The sequence below is a fragment of the Corvus brachyrhynchos genome, unplaced genomic scaffold, assembly GCF_000691975.1.
Source record: "Corvus brachyrhynchos isolate BGI_N302 unplaced genomic scaffold, ASM69197v1 scaffold262, whole genome shotgun sequence".
Classification (NCBI taxonomy): Eukaryota; Metazoa; Chordata; class Aves; order Passeriformes; family Corvidae; genus Corvus; species Corvus brachyrhynchos.
Genome location: NW_008236626.1, coordinates 3,048,516 through 3,069,184, shown reverse-complemented (window position 1 = coordinate 3,069,184; position 20,669 = coordinate 3,048,516). Strand labels below are relative to the sequence as shown.

At 39.5% G+C, this 20,669-nt stretch overlaps 1 protein-coding gene across 1 annotated transcript in view; it reads left to right on the top strand.

The window, feature by feature from the left end:
* Positions 1–7,215: 7,215 nt before the first annotated feature.
* Positions 7,216–20,669, top strand: part of LCP2 (lymphocyte cytosolic protein 2) — a 27,238-nt gene continuing 13,784 nt past the window's right edge. Inside the window, exons 1-6 of the mRNA XM_017726548.1 lie at positions 7,216–7,510; positions 9,881–9,943; positions 12,487–12,533; positions 18,793–18,858; positions 19,768–19,799; positions 20,526–20,560. Coding sequence (XP_017582037.1) covers positions 7,433–7,510; positions 9,881–9,943; positions 12,487–12,533; positions 18,793–18,858; positions 19,768–19,799; positions 20,526–20,560 — 321 coding nt within the window. The 5' untranslated portion in view covers positions 7,216–7,432. The remainder of the gene's footprint in view (positions 7,511–9,880; positions 9,944–12,486; positions 12,534–18,792; positions 18,859–19,767; positions 19,800–20,525; positions 20,561–20,669) is intronic.

Below are 20,669 nucleotides of genomic sequence, written 5' to 3'. Positions count from 1 at the left end.
CAAGAGAGACTCCTCTTCCTAAATGGACTGAACAAGGTTATTATGGAAGTGGTAAACAGACTGAACATCTCAAGGGTTGTCTTTTTACATTGTCAGTGGGAGAAGGGAGAAAGGTGGGGGGAGGAGAAGAGTTCTGAAGGTGTGGTATGATTTTTTTTTTTTTTTCCCTCTTCTTTTAGGTCTGTTAATAAATTTCTTTATATTCTTTCAAGTTTGGTGCCTGCTTTGCATTTCTCCTAATTCTTATCTCACAGAGGGTAAGTAGCAATGAGTATTTTGGACCAAACCACTAAACTGGTGTTTCTGCCCGGTTACAAACCCAACCCGCTACACCTGCCTACTCCTGCTGTGTATAGGAATGCAGCCCCGCTGTTCTGGACCTCAAAGAACAATTCCAGCCCCTCCACAACATCATCTCTTGCCAGGCTGTACTCACTTATTCCATACGGCCCCAAAGCAGCACCATAGGATCTTGCAGGTCCAGATAATCACCAGTATCTCACAGAACTGTGGGAAGAGGAAAAAAAATTAATACTATAAACCTTGAAGTACAGATACACACACAAAAATCATACCAAAGAAATGTAAATTGAATACAAAATTATAGTAATTTAAAAAAAGTTTAAAATTTTTGTTTTTTCTCTTTAGGAAGGAAGAAATAGCTTGTCCAGCCAGTCTGCCTTGAACTGTCCTTTATATTTCTAAAGATAAACTGCTTGGCTATATCACTGTCTTGGTAAAAATCCAAGAGCAAGTAGAAAGGGAAGTTAATGATTCATACCCACAAGGAAAAAAAATCACTTGTGATCCAGATTCATAAAGACACAAAGAAACACACTGGACTACTGAAATAGGCTCTGCTCTCACAAGTACCTGCAAATGGAAACTCATTTTAGCAATGTGCCTATTTGTGCAGTGCTGCTATAAAATGGAAATAGGCTTTTAAATATTTTGAGTAGAAAAATAACTGGTTATTCCAAAGAATTAGCAACTCATACCTGCGTCTGGCTAACGTCAACTTGCTTTTCCAAAATGCATCTCAGCAAGCCAAAGTGTTGCCACTAGATGGCAAAATGAGACTGAATCTTCTCTCCTACACAATCTCAAATTTTATTCATTGGATGGAGATAAAAAGAGAAAAACATTAATATATTTTTATCCATTTTAATCCTCTGACATTTGTTTGGAAGACAGGAGTGGTTGCAGGTATTCTGTTACGTGAATGGGAAGGTATGGTCGAGGTGAGATCCTACTCTGCTGTTACTTTAATCCACATCTCAGAGGAGAGACCAGACAGATCAGGACTGCTCCAATGGACAGTGACTTTTGACCTGTGCTGACCCTCCTTCGTAACGAGCCAGGGGATAAAAAGAATTGTCTTAAGTCCACTCATAGTACAATACATGTGTACCATTAAAAACATATGCAAAATGCTTGTTTATGAGAAAAAAATGCCTCTTAGGAATACACTATATTTTGAACAGAACGGTAAAAAGTTGAAAAGCATGGGATGTTCAAGAATTCAGCTCCTTGGAAACTAAACCAGTCATAGAGAGGAACATAAATATTGAAAACAAAACTAACATTAAAACCAAAACTATACCTAAGACCATGTTGGCTAGCAGCAGAATTTTTTCTCCCAGTCACCTGTGTATTTTCTGGTCTGTGAAATTCACTCTTGAAAACTTTCAGGATTGACAAAATCTTTTCCTGAGAAGGTCTGAAATGAGTCAGTGGAAAAACTGTAGAAGCTTTTTTATTTTTCACAGCATTGCAAAATCACAAGTGCTTTTCTTACTGGTCAGCAAGCTGTTGAAATATTTAGAGACTTGGAAATCATTAGGATCAGAATCCAGTTCTGAGTATGTGTACGGACAGGAATGTTGCAACTGCAACAATGACCAAAATCCCAGGTTGCCAACCAGTTTACAGTATAAACTCTGCAAGTTCTCTAGAGTTGAAGCTACAAAGTAGCTTTGCTTAGGTAAGGAAACAACTGCCTGTCTGAATAAAAGGAGATCACTTAGAAACAATGTCAGAGCCAAGGAGCTGCTTATGGGTGTCAATAGTCATTGGATTAAAATAGCAAAATTGGTTAAAATAATCACCATATCTTTAGCTGTCAGAATAGCTGGATAGACTTGAAATACTGTTGTTTAAAAAACTTTAATGAAACAAAAATCATAATTTTTGTACCGGCATTGTTGCTGAAAGAGAGCATGTACTAGTTTGAAAGCAAACCAGTGGGAGATCCCAAATCAGAATTACAATTTGATAGGAAAATTAAGATAAAGGCAGCGATACAGAAACACTGCCAGAGTCAGGATACAACTTGGCACCCTGTTGGGCAGGGTGGTGGTAGCAGTGTGATTAAGTGGTGGCTGCAGTCCTGTTGAAGTGATAGATGTGGTTTTGTTGACGAGGTGATCCTGTAGAAGAGGCTGGTCTTCCTCAAGGGCCAGTGGTGGTTATGTAGCTCTTGTCCTCTGGGAACCCAGTAGGTCAGGGCTGCCTGTGGTGTTCCAAACCTCAGCTTATATCCAGGTAGGAATGCTCGGTTCCTCCCCCTGGGCGGAGCATCTCACAATGGGATGATGTCATTTAATGAGTCAGGCAGTGAGGCTTGATGGCTCATTAGCAGAAGATATCCTTGGAGGGAGTTATCAGGGATGTGCCATGGAAGAAATAAACTACCCTGGCCCACCTGTTTTTAGCAGCTTATAAAGATGGTGATAGAATACACACTTTTGGTTATATCTTAAATCGTAACCTAAGACAGAACAATTTTGGGGTTTTGGTTGTTTTTTAATAAACCCGTACCAAATAACCCCCCTACCAAAACCCAAAAGAAGGCACAGCAAATGGAAAGCCTGTTATGGAAGCACTGAATGGGAATACCTCAGGCTTCAGCTCCATCCAAGGATAGCAGCTCCCACAGACTCTTGAGTTCCAGTAGAGCTGGCAGGTTCCCCAGCACAGCCCAATCCTGGAGTGGTGCAGAGGGGACAGGAGGGGCAGGGATCAGCTGGGAGCCAGAGCAGGAGCTGTTATGGCAAAAGGGCTGGTGGAAAAGAGCCTTGGGGGTAACTGGAGCCTTGCAGAGCCAAGGTCTTGGCAGCTCTCCCTTGGCAGCCGGCTGGCCTGGAGCTGGGGGAGGGAATCTGTGCTTTTTGACAGCACAGGAGTAAAGGGTTTGAGCAGTTAGTCCAGACTAAAGGGTGTGTTTTTAACTAAGCTCCAATGTCTCTGTCAAACTGGTGAACTCAGTTACAAAACTGCTGTGTTCACTGGTAGAGTTCTGTACCCGGAAGACACTATTGGTACAGAAGGGTCATATCCAAACCAGAACATCCTTTCCAGTTGTCCTTTTGGCCCCTTCTGTGTCACAGCACAGCTGACCCTGTTTGGCAGCTACTGAACTGCTGAACTGCACTGAGCAGCCCAAATACTGGAGGAGAGTTCTACAATCCCCAATTCCTCCTTCTCAAGCTTGCAAGAGCTCTTCTTGTTAGCAGAGCCCTTCACACTTCATAACTGACTGCTATCACCCAAAGTCACGAAGTTTATCTCCTTTTTTTGTTCCCCTTCTCCAACTTCCCTTTCTCAGACTTAGCAAACGTGTTTTTTAATCTTTCCTCAGCAGAGAGCTCTGCTGAGTCTCCTAAGTGTTCTCCTCTGCCTTTGTTTGCAGCATCTCTGGACAAACCAGACACATTATGCCACTTACGACCCAAACAGAGTGGAATAAAACATGTACCTTTAAAGAGCAGACTGCTCTTGCTAGAATATCTTTAAGTACTTGCCTTATTTTTTACAGTGCTTTAGTAGATATTTGATTCTCTTTGGTTTCTGAATAGAGTCCAGCTGCACTCTACAGTTGCTGTATTTTAGGATTTCAGGCCTTTTGGAACTGCCTAAACTCCTTCTTGACACCTGCTCAGAGTAACACAATTCACCAGCAATGAAAAAGATGCTTCTTCGAGTAGGCATATTTTCTTTTCCATCCAGGAAAATCTTTGCTGAGGGTTGAGTTCATATAAAGAATACTTTTTTGTTTGTTTTTTTTTGTGTGAAATTGGACTTGAAGCCAGATCCAGGAAAATCTTTGCTGAGGGTTGAGTTCATGTAAAGAATACTTGTTTGTTTGTTTGTTTTGTGTGAAATTGGATTTGAAGCCATTATCTCAGGCACAGTTTTATTCAAGCCATACATTCCAGAGGCAGGGAGGTTGGTTAGCATTTACCTCAGCTGCTATTCCCATTAAAATGTCGTATTCAGTGTCCATCCATCCCTGCTCCTGCACCCAGCAGTCACCAGTGTGGGGCTGTGATTCTGCCATGGGCTGGGGAGGAAGTCTCAAAGTTCCATTCCAGAAATTGCTTTTTCAAATTGGCCTAGATGTGAATGTGGATATCCTGACACTTTCCCCAGGGGGGGTTTTACACCTGAGCAAGGGAGGACATTGACGTGGTAAAAAGCATTATCCCACCTGTCAGGGTCTGCTTCCCTTATCTCCCTTATCTGCCTCTGAACCCAGTTCATTGCTTCCCCCTGGTCAGTTTGTTGTGGTCATCCTCTCATGGTGGGTGATGAAAATATCTGAAAATTCAGAAAATATCTGAAAATTCAGAAAATATCTGAACCCCCTCGGCACCGAGGCTGTTCTTATGATCAGAGGTTTGGCCACCACACACCCAAAACATGTTAAAAAGGGGAACTATAGGCTGTCTAGGGCAAATATTTCCAGGGTAAAAGGAAGAATCTCCCCCGCTCTTTTAAAAACAAAATTGGGCAGGACAAAAGAAAACCATATCATAAAGATCCACTTTGCTTTAGGACTGAGATGAACGTGAAGACTAATTCTTAAAAGGTTTGAACTTTTGTTTGGTTTGGCTCTAGGGATATGGATACGTAACCTGAGTTATTCTAGAAAAATAAACCCTTCTGAGAGTGGTTCAAAGTAAGCCCTTGACTCCACTTAAAACAGGGACAGAAGACCACCAGAGAGAGGTGAGAGAAAATGGGAAATGCTGCTGCTCTTTGAAGGCAGCAGAATGTCAGCAGTGTGAATTTCCCACGTGTTGCCTAAAATGGTTTGAGTCTCACAATTTCAAACATCAGTGACCAGAGCATCACTGCATCAGAAAGAACTTACCATTGGCAGCTGTTACTGAAGAGACACTTTTTGTGTGTGAAGGTTGTGTCACTGCAGGCTATAAAATACCCATGAAACACCTAGTTTTTTAAAAAGAGGAAGAAAAGTCTCAATGAAAAGATGTGCACCTGGTAATAGCAGTAAAGTCAATGTTTCTCAGCTTTTGAAAATCTAAGAGCTTAAAATCTACCTCATTAGGTTGCCAACTGCTCTAGGAGTATATGTGAAAATTCAAATGTGGAGAATATGAAGTGGTGTTTCCTCAGCAAGCCTCACTGGGGCACCACATCCGATGTGTTTATCGCGTTGTGAAAGAAGTTGTAGAGAAAGACAGAGCTCAAGTTGGTGTGCAGCTGAGTTGTGCAAGAAGTGCATGAAATCTGCACGTAGCTATGAGGTACTCAATGCCCCAGACAGGATGCAAGCAAATAATAATAGATACATGTGCTAGAAATTCTGAGTTAGCTGCTCTCGAGAGCGGGAGATTGGCTTTAAAGGTAACTGCTCTCCTCCTTTCTCAGCAGCAGAATAAATGATACTGTAATTCTCCTATAACATCACCAGCATAAATTTTGACCAGACTAATTAGTTTTATATTAGTACAAATGAGGAGTAACACAATTGCAATTAGATCTGCTACACTGGGTTTGGGATAGAAACCAGATTAGAAGGTAATGAAACACGTATTAGAAGGAGCAATTAGAAATTTAGCACAGGCTTCTTCCTGTCTCCCTGCTTGTTTCCCTGTGAAATGCAGGGGGTGTGATGGGGTGTCTGAGGTGTAGTTATGTAACCTCCCCTTTACCACTGCTGACAGAGCACCAGCAAAGCAACTTTTCCTTTGGGGATTCTTTGTCACCAGTTCATTCAGTCCTATTTCATCCCCAGGATACTGTCAGGACATGACTCAGATGATTCACACAGGTGATTTCAAGTAAGAACCCAGAAAACACAGCTGTAGCATGTATTTGATAAATGCAACACTGCTTAGAACAGCTGTGACAGCAGTTTAATTTCAGAGAGTTTTAAATACCATGCTGCCATCATTTACCAGAATTTCTCCAGAAAAAAGTAAGCTACTCTAAATCAGACTCTGAATTTCAAAAGGAAAGCTCTTGCTGTGAAGACTTGTAGGTCTGATCTCAAACACATGCACTCGTATGCAACACATCCACAGATTGCAGACACGACGTTAGGAGGTTGTCAGTGACTGGACACAAGAGGGATGCATTTAATTTCTCCGTAGAAAGAACAAGAACTTTCCTTTCCAGTACTTCAGAACTATGCTCCTATTCTTACTAGTACAGGAAGCTCAGAAATTACCACCTTTCATGCAGTCCAATGGAAGAGTGAGCCCGAGAGTTCTTACCAACACAGCTCTGGGAGGAAGCTCCACAACAAGAAAAGGGAGAATGGACATGCTGGCTGTTTTTAAAAAATACACATTGTAATCTCACCAAAGTGACCTACTGATGGGAAGGTGCTTGAAGTAGTTGTGCAGGACAGGTGAAAGTCTATCATGTCCCTGTGGTAATGTTATGGTTTTGTGGATTCTTTTTCAGATACAAAAATCCTCATAAGAAAGAAGTAGCTGAAAAATGAAGCGTTGATACAATGGCAATGTAATAATTATTCATCTAAACTTGTACATTTTTTAGTTTCACTGAGTGATTCCTTATTTGAAGGAATGCTGACTGTAATTCCATCAGTAATTCATTAGTTCCTCATTATGTACAGCTCTGACAATAACCTTTTATTGTACAAAGAAAGATATTGCAGGGACTGAGGTAAATTGAAGAAGTTTTTTTAAGCAAATGTTTTCTTCTTTGGGGGTACTTACCTGGGCTAGACTTGCACAGAAGAGTAACCCAGGTCTCTGCAGATAACATGACAATATTTTTATGCTGTATAGGGTGAGTAAATACATAAATATTTATGTGTGCAAATAGGGTCCATAGGAGCTCACTTACATGTAGCAGGCAGAGCATTTTCATCACTCTGCTGTGCTTCCTTGTTTACTTATTTATATTCAGAGAAAGGAAGTGGTAAGGCTGACTAGCTGAAACTTTTCTGAGAAGAGACCATTTTGTACCAGAGGAAGCAGTGCCTCTCTGGAACGTCCTCACAACATAGTTCTACGCTGACAGGAACAGTTCCTTGACAGAAGCTGTTGGGCAGGGAATTCCTTGGAGGTGGCCACGCAGAGGGAATACATGGCTGTGTCATCGACAGCACTGCTATGAACACTCCCTGACTGCCTCGGGGAAAAAACCTACCATGGACCTGCGAAATGTCCCCTACCGCTCCGACGTGCTCACCTGGGAGCCAGATGACTTAGCAGAATATTTCAGGACGGTGAGTTTGGCTGTGTTTTGTCTTTGTCTGATGGAGGAGCAAACCGCTGTAGCATTGGTTGGGCTAAATTTAGGGATTTTATAATGGGCAAAGCTCGCTGCGGAACTAAAAGCAAAACCACTGTCGAATGAGAAGCTGAGCTAAACTGGTCAGTGAAAATGAATCTTGAAAGGGATTTTTAAATTGGGTATAAGAGAAACTCATGGCTTTTTAGAGAAAATAAACACATTACTGTAACACTTGTTGGTGTCGCACACATTGACAGCTGCGGAGGGCACTAAGGTGTGAAGATTACAAGTTTTCTGTTTCATCTTCAATGATTTTCAGAAGTGATATTTTTTTCCAAATTGCTCGGTGTCACAAATGAGCCTCTGAATATATTCATTAATCACATCCATGGCTAGACTTGTAAAACTTGGATCACCTTGGGCTTAATTTTGAAATAATGGGAAGTTTATTCAATGGCTCCTATAACTCTATGGGAGTTTTATCTGGGGAGTTGAGGCAAGTTTGATAGTAGAATGCAAAACTACTTGATAAAGATGAGCAGATCAAACACAGAGTCTGTGTCTACCAAATCTCCAGAGAAGTGAAACTTCCAACTACTTACAAGCCCCTAATTTTAGGGTGCAGGGGTTAGTGGCAGAGGAAAGTGAAACCAAAAACTGGAGATTGAGCAGATGAGATCATTATCAAGAGGTAACTTCAGACAAGTACGAAAAACATTACAACAACGGTGCAGGGGGAAGTTGGACCACCATTTCCAAGAAATTAGGAAGGGAAAAACGGCTTTCTGGAAGATCTGATAATGATATTCTGAACAGTGATAAAAGGATTAAGTGTAAGTTCTACCACAACTGAGTGCACATTTATTTGTAGTGCCTCCCTTCTAGTGATCAAGATACCCTCCAGAACAGAGATAGTGGCATTCCACCCTTGGGGAGCTAAATCAGGGCAAAAGCTGTTTAAGTCATCTAAAAAATCTGGGTAAGACAATAATGTCAGCCCAAGGCAGCCAGCTCTGGGCATCTGTCACAAGTGACCAGATCTTGTCCCCAGATGAACTCAGAGAATGAATGAACCAATGAAGAACCAAATTTTCAAATAATTTCCAAAGTCTTTCACTATGGGTTTGGTTTTTTTTTTTTTTTTTAGAAAAAGCAAAGTGCTCATATTTGGGATATTCCAAGGTTTATTTTTAATAGCTAAACAGTATTTTTCATCAATTACTGTAAGAATGAGATTAGGTCTCAGTCACAGTGATGTGTTGCTTCCCTCTGCACACAGACTTGTGCTGATAACATCATGATAGCACTTGTTGTATGAAAGAAATTACTTAACAGGTTGAAGTCCTCAGTCTGCACAAAAGTTTTAACCTATCCTAACATATTTACCAGAGTTAGGACAGTTTCTTCATATGAATAACTGAAGGTGGCTCCTAAAAATATCCTCTCTGCTGTTCAGTTGTTTCCAGGATCCGTTCTCACGTACACCAAGTTACAATGTTACACCTTAAAATGAAAAATGGGATACAACTATGAAATGATGTAATGCTCCCTATAAGATGTTCTCTGCCTCCGGGGGAACTATCCCAGCAGCACAGGGTCATTTGTCTGCATAACTTTCACTAACTAAAGTTTCAGGCAGAACAAGGATCATTCTTTTGTCTCAGCCTTCAAAAGTCACTTTGTCTGCCTGCTCTTTGGGTTCCTTCTGATATGGACCTGACCAGCTTGAAACAGAAAAATGCATTCTAGCCAGATCAAAAATATAAAAATTTAAAAAATATCAAAAACTTCAGACACCTGCTGGAAATGTTTAAAAGTCATATCTTGCTTCATGGTCAACCTGTACATGAGCAACTTCTGAAGAGCATGTCCTTGTCCTAAATGCTACTGGAAAACATAATATTGTGGAAAAGCTTTACAAATATTATCGGTAATTTCCAGGATTAACAAGTGAGATTTCCATCCAGAAGTGAAAGCTTTTTGATCACAACAATGAATCCTGTGACTGGGATCAGTCAGCTTTAGTATTCCTGGATAACAAGGTTTTAGCTCCACTTCTGCAGCTGCTCATCCCAGTCAGTACCACAACAATCCATTTTTCAAATATTTCTTTGGGCCAGGCAACTGTGAGGTGGTTTGTAAATGTGAGGAATTATGTGTTCCTAAATGGATGAAAGCCCTTAAGTCCACTGAAGAATGTCTGTCATAAAAATACATGTTTATGGGACAAAATGGGCCATTTAGGCAGGCTGTAGCATACAAAAAGGTACCTTGAAAGCATCTACTCAAAGCCAGCCACATGTTTAAGCATCTTAATTGATTCTTATAGTTAAGGGTGCAATAATCATCTTCTCATTGACAGCTAAAGTATAAGGACTGTGAGAAAGTCGTGAGGAAGCACAACATAAATGGACAAAGGTTTTTGGTAAGTGGAGTTGTAAAATTCCTTCCTGTAAAATTCCAATCAAGCGATGACTCCTTATTTTTCAGTGGCAGATGAAGAGCCACCTCCCAGGTGGTTACTGAAGTATAAATATGGGAGGTAAATGCTTTTGCTAAAATCAGCCAGACAGCTTGCTTTAAATATGGAATGCTGGGAGCCCAAGCATGTTGTTCAATATGAATATTTTTTAGTATTTTTTTAAACTGACAGGGAAGTTCTAAAACAATAATCTTGTCTTAAATTCATCTCTTCCTTTATAGGAAGTTCTTGTTTTCCAATATTAACTACAGAAAATCCACATTTATTAATTATCCTGTCATACTAAAAAAGACACAGCCCTGGTCAGAATGACTGGCCTTTCATTGTAATAACTCCTTCATTTCTCTAGAAATAAAATTAGATTTCTTCTGTAGCAATACACAAAATCAATAAAATTTAAGAGCATCAAAACTAGTAAGCAAAGTGCCAGTGGCTTTAAATTAACATTGTTCCAGGCTTGGTTTAATTTTAGAAAAGCTGATAATTTCCACTGACAAAGCTGCTGTTTCCTGGTCTTAAATGCACATCCATGAAGATGTATAAGAGCTTTTAGTATTACTGCTTTTTACTTTTATTTTCAAATATTAACCGTTCTGTTTTCTCCAGAAGTAGTAATTTTGATCTTCTGTTTAATTAGTCATAATGGGGAGATCTTTGCATACCTCTTCTAAAGTTTTATATTTTTCATTTACTTGTCCTAATATTCAGGTTTTTGGCATTTCATTGAAACACAACATCAAAATTTTCAAGCCCCTTTTGTAGGAACAGGATATGACCCCTCCCTCCTACTGGAGGGTGGAGTCAGCATTATTCAGACGTGTCATGGGATTTATCGTCCCAACCCCCAAAGATCCTCCTCAGCTCAAGCACTAAGGATCTGTGGCTGGAGTGGGAGTTCTGGCTCTGGAAGCATGATGAAACTCTGGTAGTTTGTGAGGTGCAAATAAGAAGTGCAATAACTGTGTGATTTCTAAGTGATGTTTGTGATTTTCTTTTATTTCCAGGGTGTTTCTGTAATTACTTAGCTCAGAGTGCAGCAGCTCTTCAGAGGCATCCCAGCAGATTCAAAGGATGTTTTCTACTGAGCAAGCCAAGCAGCTGCTCACCTCTGCTCAGACTCTTTTTAAGCTTTTGACTACTTGTCAATTGTATAATGCAAAAAAAGAGAAAAGGTTCACTTGTTAAACAGAACCACAGAAAGAGACGTCCAGTAGAATATTTTAGACTACAAAGCAATCTGGAAAAAAATTGCTTCTCTTTATGAATAGTTTTCCTAAGAAACATCTTTTTCCATCTTGTGAGTGACTGGAAACTGCCAAATTACATTTGCACAGAAGCAGCTGCTCAGGCTGAATGTTTGCTGGGTTTGCAGCTGTTGTCAGGTCTACGTCATAAACCTGGCTGTAAAAGTGTTGCTGTAATTCATCAGAATAGCATCCTAGTTTCAAAGTCACCTTTCTGTGTCCACTGGTTACCACAAGGAAAGCCCAGTTGAGATGTAGTAGGAGTAAAACCAAAGGGGTTCCATGTAACTTATTCTAATAAAATTCTCTACTATTTGAAACAGAAAAGTGGCCCTTATAAAAGAGATTATACCTCTAATATTTGTCAGGTTTATCACCAGAACAGAACTCCAGAGAGAAGCTTAAAAAGCCTTTAGAAAAAACCATGATTCTTCAGGAAGTACTGCAGAACATTTCCACAAAAGCAGTACATTTTTCCTGTGTTTCACTCCTCCCAGAGGCAAAACAGCGTGGAAAAGTACAGATTGGATTTGTTCTGTCCTGAACATTGAACACTGGTTGTGAACCAATGTGTGATTAGAAACCTATTATTGTTACCAGTAAAAAAGACAGAAAGAACCAGACTATTGTCCATGTTCCAAAGAGAATTCAGGAAGCTTGTGATTAAGTAAACAAAACACTAAAGCAACTAAATCCAAAGTTTTCATAATGCCTGAGTCTGTCCTAGCTGTGGATTTGCACATGCTGGAGGAAGAGGAGGGATGACTCTGCAGGAGCATCAGGAAAGCACATCTCAGTCAGGAGTTATCTCAGTCCAGTTGCTGAGTTATGGTTGAGGGGGGAACAAACACTCTCCTCCCCCCATCCCTGTTTCTAGAGAAATTTTTTTAGGCTGCCAAGGCTGCTTTTAAGTCCAAGGAGTTTTCTAGCAACATGCCCACTGGAACATGGGATTTTACGTGTATTGTGATGTTACAGATAAGGTTCTTGGAACAAAACTCCAGCCAAAGGTCCTCTATTTTAAAATCTACAGCTTTACCCTGAAATTTTGCAATCATGCACAGTCTTGTCTAGTTTCACTGTGCAGACATGAAGGAATTGAATACACCTGGCTTCTGAAGTTGCTTAAATACCACATTAATTCATGCCACATTTTTGAATATATAAGTATGACTTACTTGGGTAAATCACAGGGTGTTCCATGGACAATTTTGTCATGTATCCCATGTGTTTCCTTTCCAGAACATGTCTGAAAATGATATTCAGAAATTTCCAAAGCTCAGAGTGCCGTAAGTAAAGTCGAACAACTCTAACATTAAAAATTATTTTAGCTGTTTTGCAGTGAAATCTCATAGGAAATATCAGGCAAATGATTTGTGAGTGTTTGGTTAGAGACCTGTTTATTGGAGCGTTTACTGAGAGAAAAAGAAGAATATTCCAAAATAAAATGAGTGTTGGCATGACTGCTCAAGCAAAATGATACGATACAAGAAGATTGTCTGGGGGATATTCAAAAGAACTCGTGCATAAGTTCTTTGACTGATAGCAGCTACACAAAGGTTAAACTTTCTTGCAAGTATTACCTTTGAAGTATGCCTTAACTGTTCACTGCTTAACTGTTGACTTTAACTTAAAGGAAAACAAAGTCAGTTATGTCCACAACAGAGGATTTGAAATGATTTTCATGTGCTTTTGCTTTAGGTGGGCGTTCAAGGTAAATCAGTCTGGAACATGTGATTCAGTGTTCAATAGCTTTCCTCAGGTCCTGTGGATTAGGCCTTGAAAAAGTTTCCATTTCATCTGAAAAGCTTCCATATTTTCATGGAAGTTACTCAATGAAGAGCATTAATCTCATTAAGTCAATACCGAGTAAGAGAAATTGACTTCTTCTAATGGTGGAAAATGAAGGATTTTATTTTGCTATGAGTTCTCTGCTACATGTTTAAGCTGGAGGTTAGAAGGTTCCTAACCATGAGACACATGGAGCTCTTCATGGTCTTCCAAACAAAGGAGGGGGAATAAAAGGGAATTCAAGCTGTTCCAGCACAGCTGTTTCTTTGTTGCTCATTCCAGACTCCCTCCCTCCACGCATATCTTGATTTTGCTGCAGAAGATACAATTTGCTTTGCCTTTTCTGATGCATCAGAGCTTGTGTAAGGTGTTTTGGGGAAGACAAGAATATTGAAGTTTTGTGCTCATGAGTGAGCTGGTGGGAAGAGCTGAGCCCAGCAGGACACCCTTGCTCAGATCAGATATGAAGGACTGAATTTGAAAGCCTTGGGCATGACTTGTTTCTTAGAATCACATCTGTATTGTCACACAATAAATACCCTGGTAATAGGGGTTGGTGGTGTGCAATATGTTTGTAAGGAGGTCCAGATATTATTTTAAGAAGATGCTCTGGTGTCTCAGAATTTCTGAACTCATTGTCAATTAAAAGAAACATTTAACAATGGTACTGATAGACCAGATTAGAATTTGTAATTCTCTGGTAATTTGTCCCACTTTAGCAATCCTTTGGCAGAATTACCTCTTGTTCTCATTGTCTGAATTTTTAATTTTGAGACCTTTTGGTGATTTCCTTTCAAATTGTGAATCAAAAGTAGTCAGTGGATGGTCTAATGAACTCAAAGATATTAATGCCATAGGTGAATCATTAAAATGAAATCTAACCATGTGGAGTTGCTCCTACCTCCTCACCAAACCTACTGATATCTCAAAATTTGATTTTCACAGTCCACTTAACTTGTGACACCCTGGAAAAAGTAAACAGCCTCTTAACTTGTGACACCCTGGAAAAAGTAAACAGCCTTTTTTAGCCAAGCCTTTTGGGTTTCTCACTTGTTACACCCCAGCAGAAACTGAACAGCCTTTTGCAATGAGATCTTTTGGGTTTCTCAATGAGAAGAGAATTTGAAATCAAGAGCTTTAAAAGAAGAGTGAAGCTTGGTGCACGGCTTGAGGAACTCAATAAATAAGTAGATATTTAAATCTGAGTGAAAGCTTGGGAACTACACTTACAAACAAGCAAAATATTCACTGGAATATGGTGATTTTACATGCAGAAAGGTCCTCCATGTAATGCCACTGTTTAAAACAAGAATTTAGAGCTTTAATAGGGAAGAGAACTGGTTCTCACTAAAAACAACCAGCCAAAAAAAACCATCCACAAACAACAACAGTAAACCAAAAATCCACCAAAACCCAAAACAACCCTCCTGGATAGAATTAATGGGCAGAAGAATGTGCCATATTTTAAAACATTAATTTTATTACTTCAGAAGCTCCACACTCATTGAAACACAAAGTGCTGGCTGGTGGCTTCTGCTGGAATACATTCACACGTTTCTTTTATATGATAATGCAAACCTCAGCTGGTAGGAAGAGTTCTTCTACAAGCTGGAAGACACATTAGCATATTGTAGTTGCGCTACCTGATGCTCAATAGCAGTGCTAAAACCTGAGAATATTCTGCAAAAAGGCTTAATAGAGATAGCAGATGTTACAGCGTTGGCCAGCGATGACATGAATAAAAGATACATAAACAAGAGAAATTGTTCCCCAGTAACTTTAGCAGGAATATTCTGACCTACGTGCACCCAGCACCTGGAATTACACAAGGTTTGCAAAGCACAGCCTGCATCTGTACAGGCCTCCTGAGCTGGGTGTGTGGGTTTGCTAAACATGTTCCTCTGAGCAAACCTACAGTGCAGGCTTTTAATTTAACTGTGTCATTATTTGGGGATGATTCTGTGATTTTTCAAGAGTCAGAAGTAGGTCAGGGTTGTCATTACAAGGTATGACAGGTCATTTCCTGAATCTAATAATAAAACTCCACAACCTTCTGGTATTACTAACAGAATTGTTATTTTAAAAATTAATCTCCACTAGCCCTATTACAGGTGCATGTCTTCATAAAACTTTTGGCTTCTTTATAAAACCAAAAAAAAAAAAGATTTAAGCACTATTTTGAAAATTAAAATGCTTCTTAAAATCTTTAGCTCTCTCCACTGAAAGGGCTGAACTTCTTGGAAAACTTTGCTAAAAAAGTTAATATTAATACCACTGTGTTTAGATACACACCTGAATTCTCACAAACACACTGTGTCCTGAAAGAGATACACTGGTGAAACTGGGAAGGAATTTGGTGTGTTTTACACAGAGCAGACATTGACCATCAGTCCTAAGTGCTAAATGAAACTCAGACCTAATCATGAGGGTGTTACTAACATTTTGATAATAAATCTAATGAAACCAGAGGCCAATATACAGCTTAAAACAGTTTTCCTATTGCTCATGAGCACTACTGGCAGTCAAAGAAAGTCATGAAGTTTTATGCTTGTGGAGAACAAATTTGAGTCTTGCAAAATATTTAAGCACTTTCAACAGGGTTTGCCTTACTTACTGTGGTCAGAATTGATAAACAGAAAAAGCAAAGATTTCATTAAAGATGACACTGGTGGTTGGTTGATACCTGAGCCATGACATAAACACTGAAATTAGTCTGTCACTCCTGTTTACTATCTTGAGAGAAAAGGGTTCCAAGTTTTCAGGAGGCTGTTGATCCTTGTGGCTATTCCAGTGACAGGTTCCTCGCAAAGTTGAGATTTGGAATTTCCAGCCTTGTTCAGAGAGCTTAGGGCATATCCCACAGCACTCCAAAGTGTATCCCATAGCACTGGTGGAAATTTCCAGTAGCAGAAAGCTCATCATTGCACTCATTGCATCTGCCAGCTCAGTGACACAGCCAGAGCCTGCAAACATTGCACAGTCTGAAAGTCGTTCTACTTTCAGAAGAGTAAAAGTGCAAACATAAAAATTGAGAAATCTGCACTTTCTCTATTGAAAAGGTAGGCTTTGGGCAGATGATGTCAGTGTGTGTGCACACATGCTGTCAGCTGAGATCTAAAGGTTGTTGCAAGGATTGGAACATAACTGGTATTCAGGCAGTTTTGGAGTCAATAAAACAGCATTGCATCTGCCCAGCAGGGTCTTCTCAAAGGCCAAACCAAAGACTTGGATCACCAACTGTGCTTTTGCATAGTGCTCAATATGCAACTGTGCAGCCTCCTGGCTCTAGAGGAATTTGTATTCCACCTCTCTTACCCATCTTAAGCCCTTTATCCCAATACATGTAGAGTGGATTCCACCCATGTCAACAGTATCTGCAGTTAAGTGAACAAAAGCCAGTTTTGGAGTCCTGCTTTGGGGGCTGGTTGTGTGGGTTTTTTTAAATTTCAACTTCCTGCCAGCTTTAAGTTTAGCAACTGGTGGAGGAGGTAGAAAGAGAAAGAGAAGTCTGAGTAACATTTTCTGCAAGTGCTGTTGCCTTATCCTCTCCTATCATCCACTCCCACATCTCAGAGAGCAGTGTGGTTTTGGTACTTCCTTCCTCACATGGTGACAGGCTCAGTTGCTCAGTGCACCAATCTTCCCTGAGAATGTTGCTTGTAAAGCGTGACCCTCCTAAAATTTTCTTTCTTCTAATAAACCCTCTGAGCCATTGGTTTTAAGCATTTCAAATAAACTAGAAGTAAAGATTAGACACTGTATCATCAAATGATTGATTTTTCTGGCAGAAAGATAAGATGATCAACTTTTTCCTGTCAGTTTTTCCTCAAAAACCAGTTCATGTAAATCCTCATAGCAGCCACCTCAGGTTTAGTCCAGAAAGCTTCCAAACACTCAGGTCTCATTCACCCCCATGGAAGTCTGAACTCTAAGAATTATTAGCTCCAAAACCAGTGAACTTTTCTTTAGCTGAAAAAAACGCAAGACATTCTGGAAGATCCTCTGCCTCTCCTACAATAGGGAATAAGCCACACAAATTCCATAATCCACTTCTCCACCAAAGCACTGATGTGTGCAGGGCAATGCTCACCCCAGGACATTTCCTGATGTCTCACATGGAATTTATTATTCACACAGCAACTTCTTTATCCCCTGCAGCAAAGGAAAATGTCTTGTGCAGAACGGGGTGGGTTCCATGGGAAAGAAGAGCAAGAGCACTCCTATGCCTATAACTTGGCATTTCTCTTGCTTTATCCAACTTGCTTGGGTAGCAATGTCAGGTTTGGACAGCTGTAATCCTTCTGAAATTGTTAACACTTGTGCATGTACTTATTTCAAAAGGGGCAAGCATGATTATATTGGCTTCAAACCAGAAAATTGCAAAATACTGCCTTAAACAAGAAAACCTAAACAATATTCTTTCTCTGTATTTCTCTTTTCATACTTGGATCCTTGAGTGCATATCCTTAACTTCACACCACTCATCTTCATCCTTTTCAGACAGCACTATTGCCCGGATCTGAAATAACTTCATTTTGGTTTGTTTTTCATATTAGATTGCTTGAAAACCTGTCTTCCTCCAGTCCCACCTCAGAAGAGCAGTTAGACATGAAAGATGCACTAATTAGGTCATTTGGAAAAAACTAGGGCATTGTTATTGCTGAGTAGCAGAAAAAGACATGAAAGGAGAAGAAAAACAAAATTTATGCCTGGCCATAAACGAATATTTTACAGTATTGATATCAACTTTGACTGGCCCAGCCTAAGATGTGTGGGGAAGAATTCTACATTAACAAACAAATAAGTTAAGATTTTACAGAATTTAGAAGCTGAGACAAACAGATACGTTAAATTCCTGTTTCTTTCATAATACTTGTATTTCCACAATTACTGTCTCTGATAGACCTAAATAATCAAGAGGGAAGTAAAATGGGATATTTTTAAGTGGATATATGTAAACAATTTTCTTTGCCACAGGACTTTCTCAATGAGAAGTAATGACAATTCAGAATCAGACCATGGCTCATCCTAAGCTTTCTTTGAAGAAAAATAATCATAGAGGCAAACTTCATTAGTAGCAGAGCGAATTCTGGACTCTCAGTAGAATTAACCCTGTGGATCTCAGTACTGACTCTCATCTAGCTTGGAAAGATCTCCCCAGGCATAAAATTACAGCTTTTTTATATTCCAGGAGTATTTCTGCTATGCCCTGAAAATGTATTAAAACATGGAACTAGATCAGCCTTTCCCCCTTCTGTGCTGGAGGGATTCTGGATGAGATATGGATTGGTTGCAGAGGAAGGAACATGAAAAGAATAAAGAGACTCAGGGAACATTTAATCCCTGCTTTTGCAGCCATAAGCTCTGTTTCCTGAAGTATTATTTGCTTTTTCCATGCAAAATCATACAAATGCCATGACCATTATTTGAAGCCGTGTGATGTCTACAATACCAAAGATTCTGAGACTTGCTCGGTTTAATGCTTATTTTTAAACATGATCCAACAACATGGGGTTTTACCAAGGTCAAAAAAGTCTTGTTTGGAATTGGATGTGCTGCAGTATGGAATTGGATGTACTGCCTCCTGAGCAGTAAGATGGTAAATTCAGTGCTTTTATCACATAGTAAATAATAATAAAAATGAGTTACCAGATTAAATTTAGCAAATACGGGGGGATAACAGCTAGGAAAATGACTTCGCTGCTTTGACAAGTGACAAGGTTTTTTTTAAACTATTTTTGTTCTTCTTTTCGACAGAATTGTAAGTAAATTAAGCCAAGAAATAAACAAAAATGAAGGGAGGCTCTCTTTCCTTCCAAAATGGTGAGTAAGACAACTCAGCTTTCTTGTTCAAAGCTTTCAGATAGATCTTTTCTGGACTGGTTTTCACTTGATCAGTAATGCCTGGATCAGAAGTACAGCCTGGAAATTCTATAAGATAAAGCTCTGTTTCATTAATGTCATCTGATAAGAATATCAAATCCTGAGCCCATGAACACCCCAGACACTTCTGCCATGTCCAGAACCAAGTAACATTTGCACATTTCATGCAGTTTTCTGCCTGAGTACATAGCCTTTAAGAAGGCTATGAAGCCTATAGAGCCTAGGTATATATTATTAATAAATCATCATTAATGCATTCCACAGATCTGTACATCATTACACTTATTAATTCTTAATGATTTGTCATTGAATATAATACTTGCAGTAGAAAAAGAGCAAAAATTGCAAGAACATTGTATGAGAAAAGAACAATTTATGTCCCTACACAATGGAAACCAAGTCCAGTCCACATAATGTGGTTTTGCATCATCTGATAACATGATTTTACACCTTTCCATTAACTAGAATCCAAAACTAGAATTGAAAACCATAAAAATATTTTTTTAACCTTACAGATATTTATGAACTTGACTTTGAACATCTTGATCAGAATTAGTAAAGGAAGTTTCTGTTTTCAGGACTGGTAAATGTATCTACTGAGTCCCCTTGCTTCAAACCACTTGACTTCTCTGACTTCAATTCTTTTTGAAAGAGTCTAGATTCTATTAGGATCCTCTATGCAAAATATCAACTAATGTGTTTTTGGCATTTTTGGCATTTTTCGCAGAAACACATTTCCCTCATCTGTTTAAGCTTCATTCTACTGTAACAGTTGGCTATTGCCTTTATTTGCAATAGAAGCATCAAACATTTAATAGAAAAATTTTATTTTTTGTATCTTTGTTGCAGGGCCCAAACACAAAAATCTACAGAAAACACAGGTAAGTGTATACTGGCAGACTCTAAAAACAAAAAGCTTTTAAAAGTATTAAAATATTAAATTAGTATTTGCAGAGCAGAGTCAACTGAGGGGACCAGGGTTAGGAACCAAAAACCAAAACAATAAATGAAAATATAGCAGTATAAAGAAGTTTCAAAAAAGAAAAGAGTAGATGCAGGACAATAAGTAAGAAAAAGTATTTTTAAAGAGCAAAGATGGTGAAGGAAGTCAAGAGCAGAGACTTTTACATGAGAATCCCCAAAATGTCTTTATTTAACCCAATAAATTGTATCAGTGCTTATATATTTCTGTTTCAACATCTCTGCCCTTCCTCCTAGCAGCACTGTATTAGAGAGGGAAGCTGAAATTAAAAAAAACCATCCTTCTTTTATGAAAGCTAAAATAGTCTTAAGCAAATAGATAAGAAGTCTGGGCTCATTCTGAAAGCACTTTGTTTCAAATTATATTTAAAAGTGGAAGTGGGACAAACTCGAAGTGCCAACACCCAGATCATGTCATAGCAGGGTAGCTCTGTCTTAGCTTTGAATCAGGGTGTTATTGACAGAGCCCTCCGTGGCTGCCAGCCTGCCTCTGAAAGAACAGCTCGTTCCTGTGGCACAGGACTGAGGTTCAGAGCTCACCTGGCATTTTTTGGGTTCTTTCTGTCAACTTATTATGTCTTTGACTGTCCATGCTCAGAAATGTGTGGTTGTGCTTCTTTACACAGGGTACGCTCAGGATGATGGTGGCTGGTCTTCATTTGTGAGTATTTGGGTTAAGAAACCCCCCTGGCTCAGGTTTTTCTGTTCTGTCTGCTGTCCCTTGGGCAGCACAGCTGCGGGGAGCTGGGGCAGGAAAAGCAGGAGCAGGA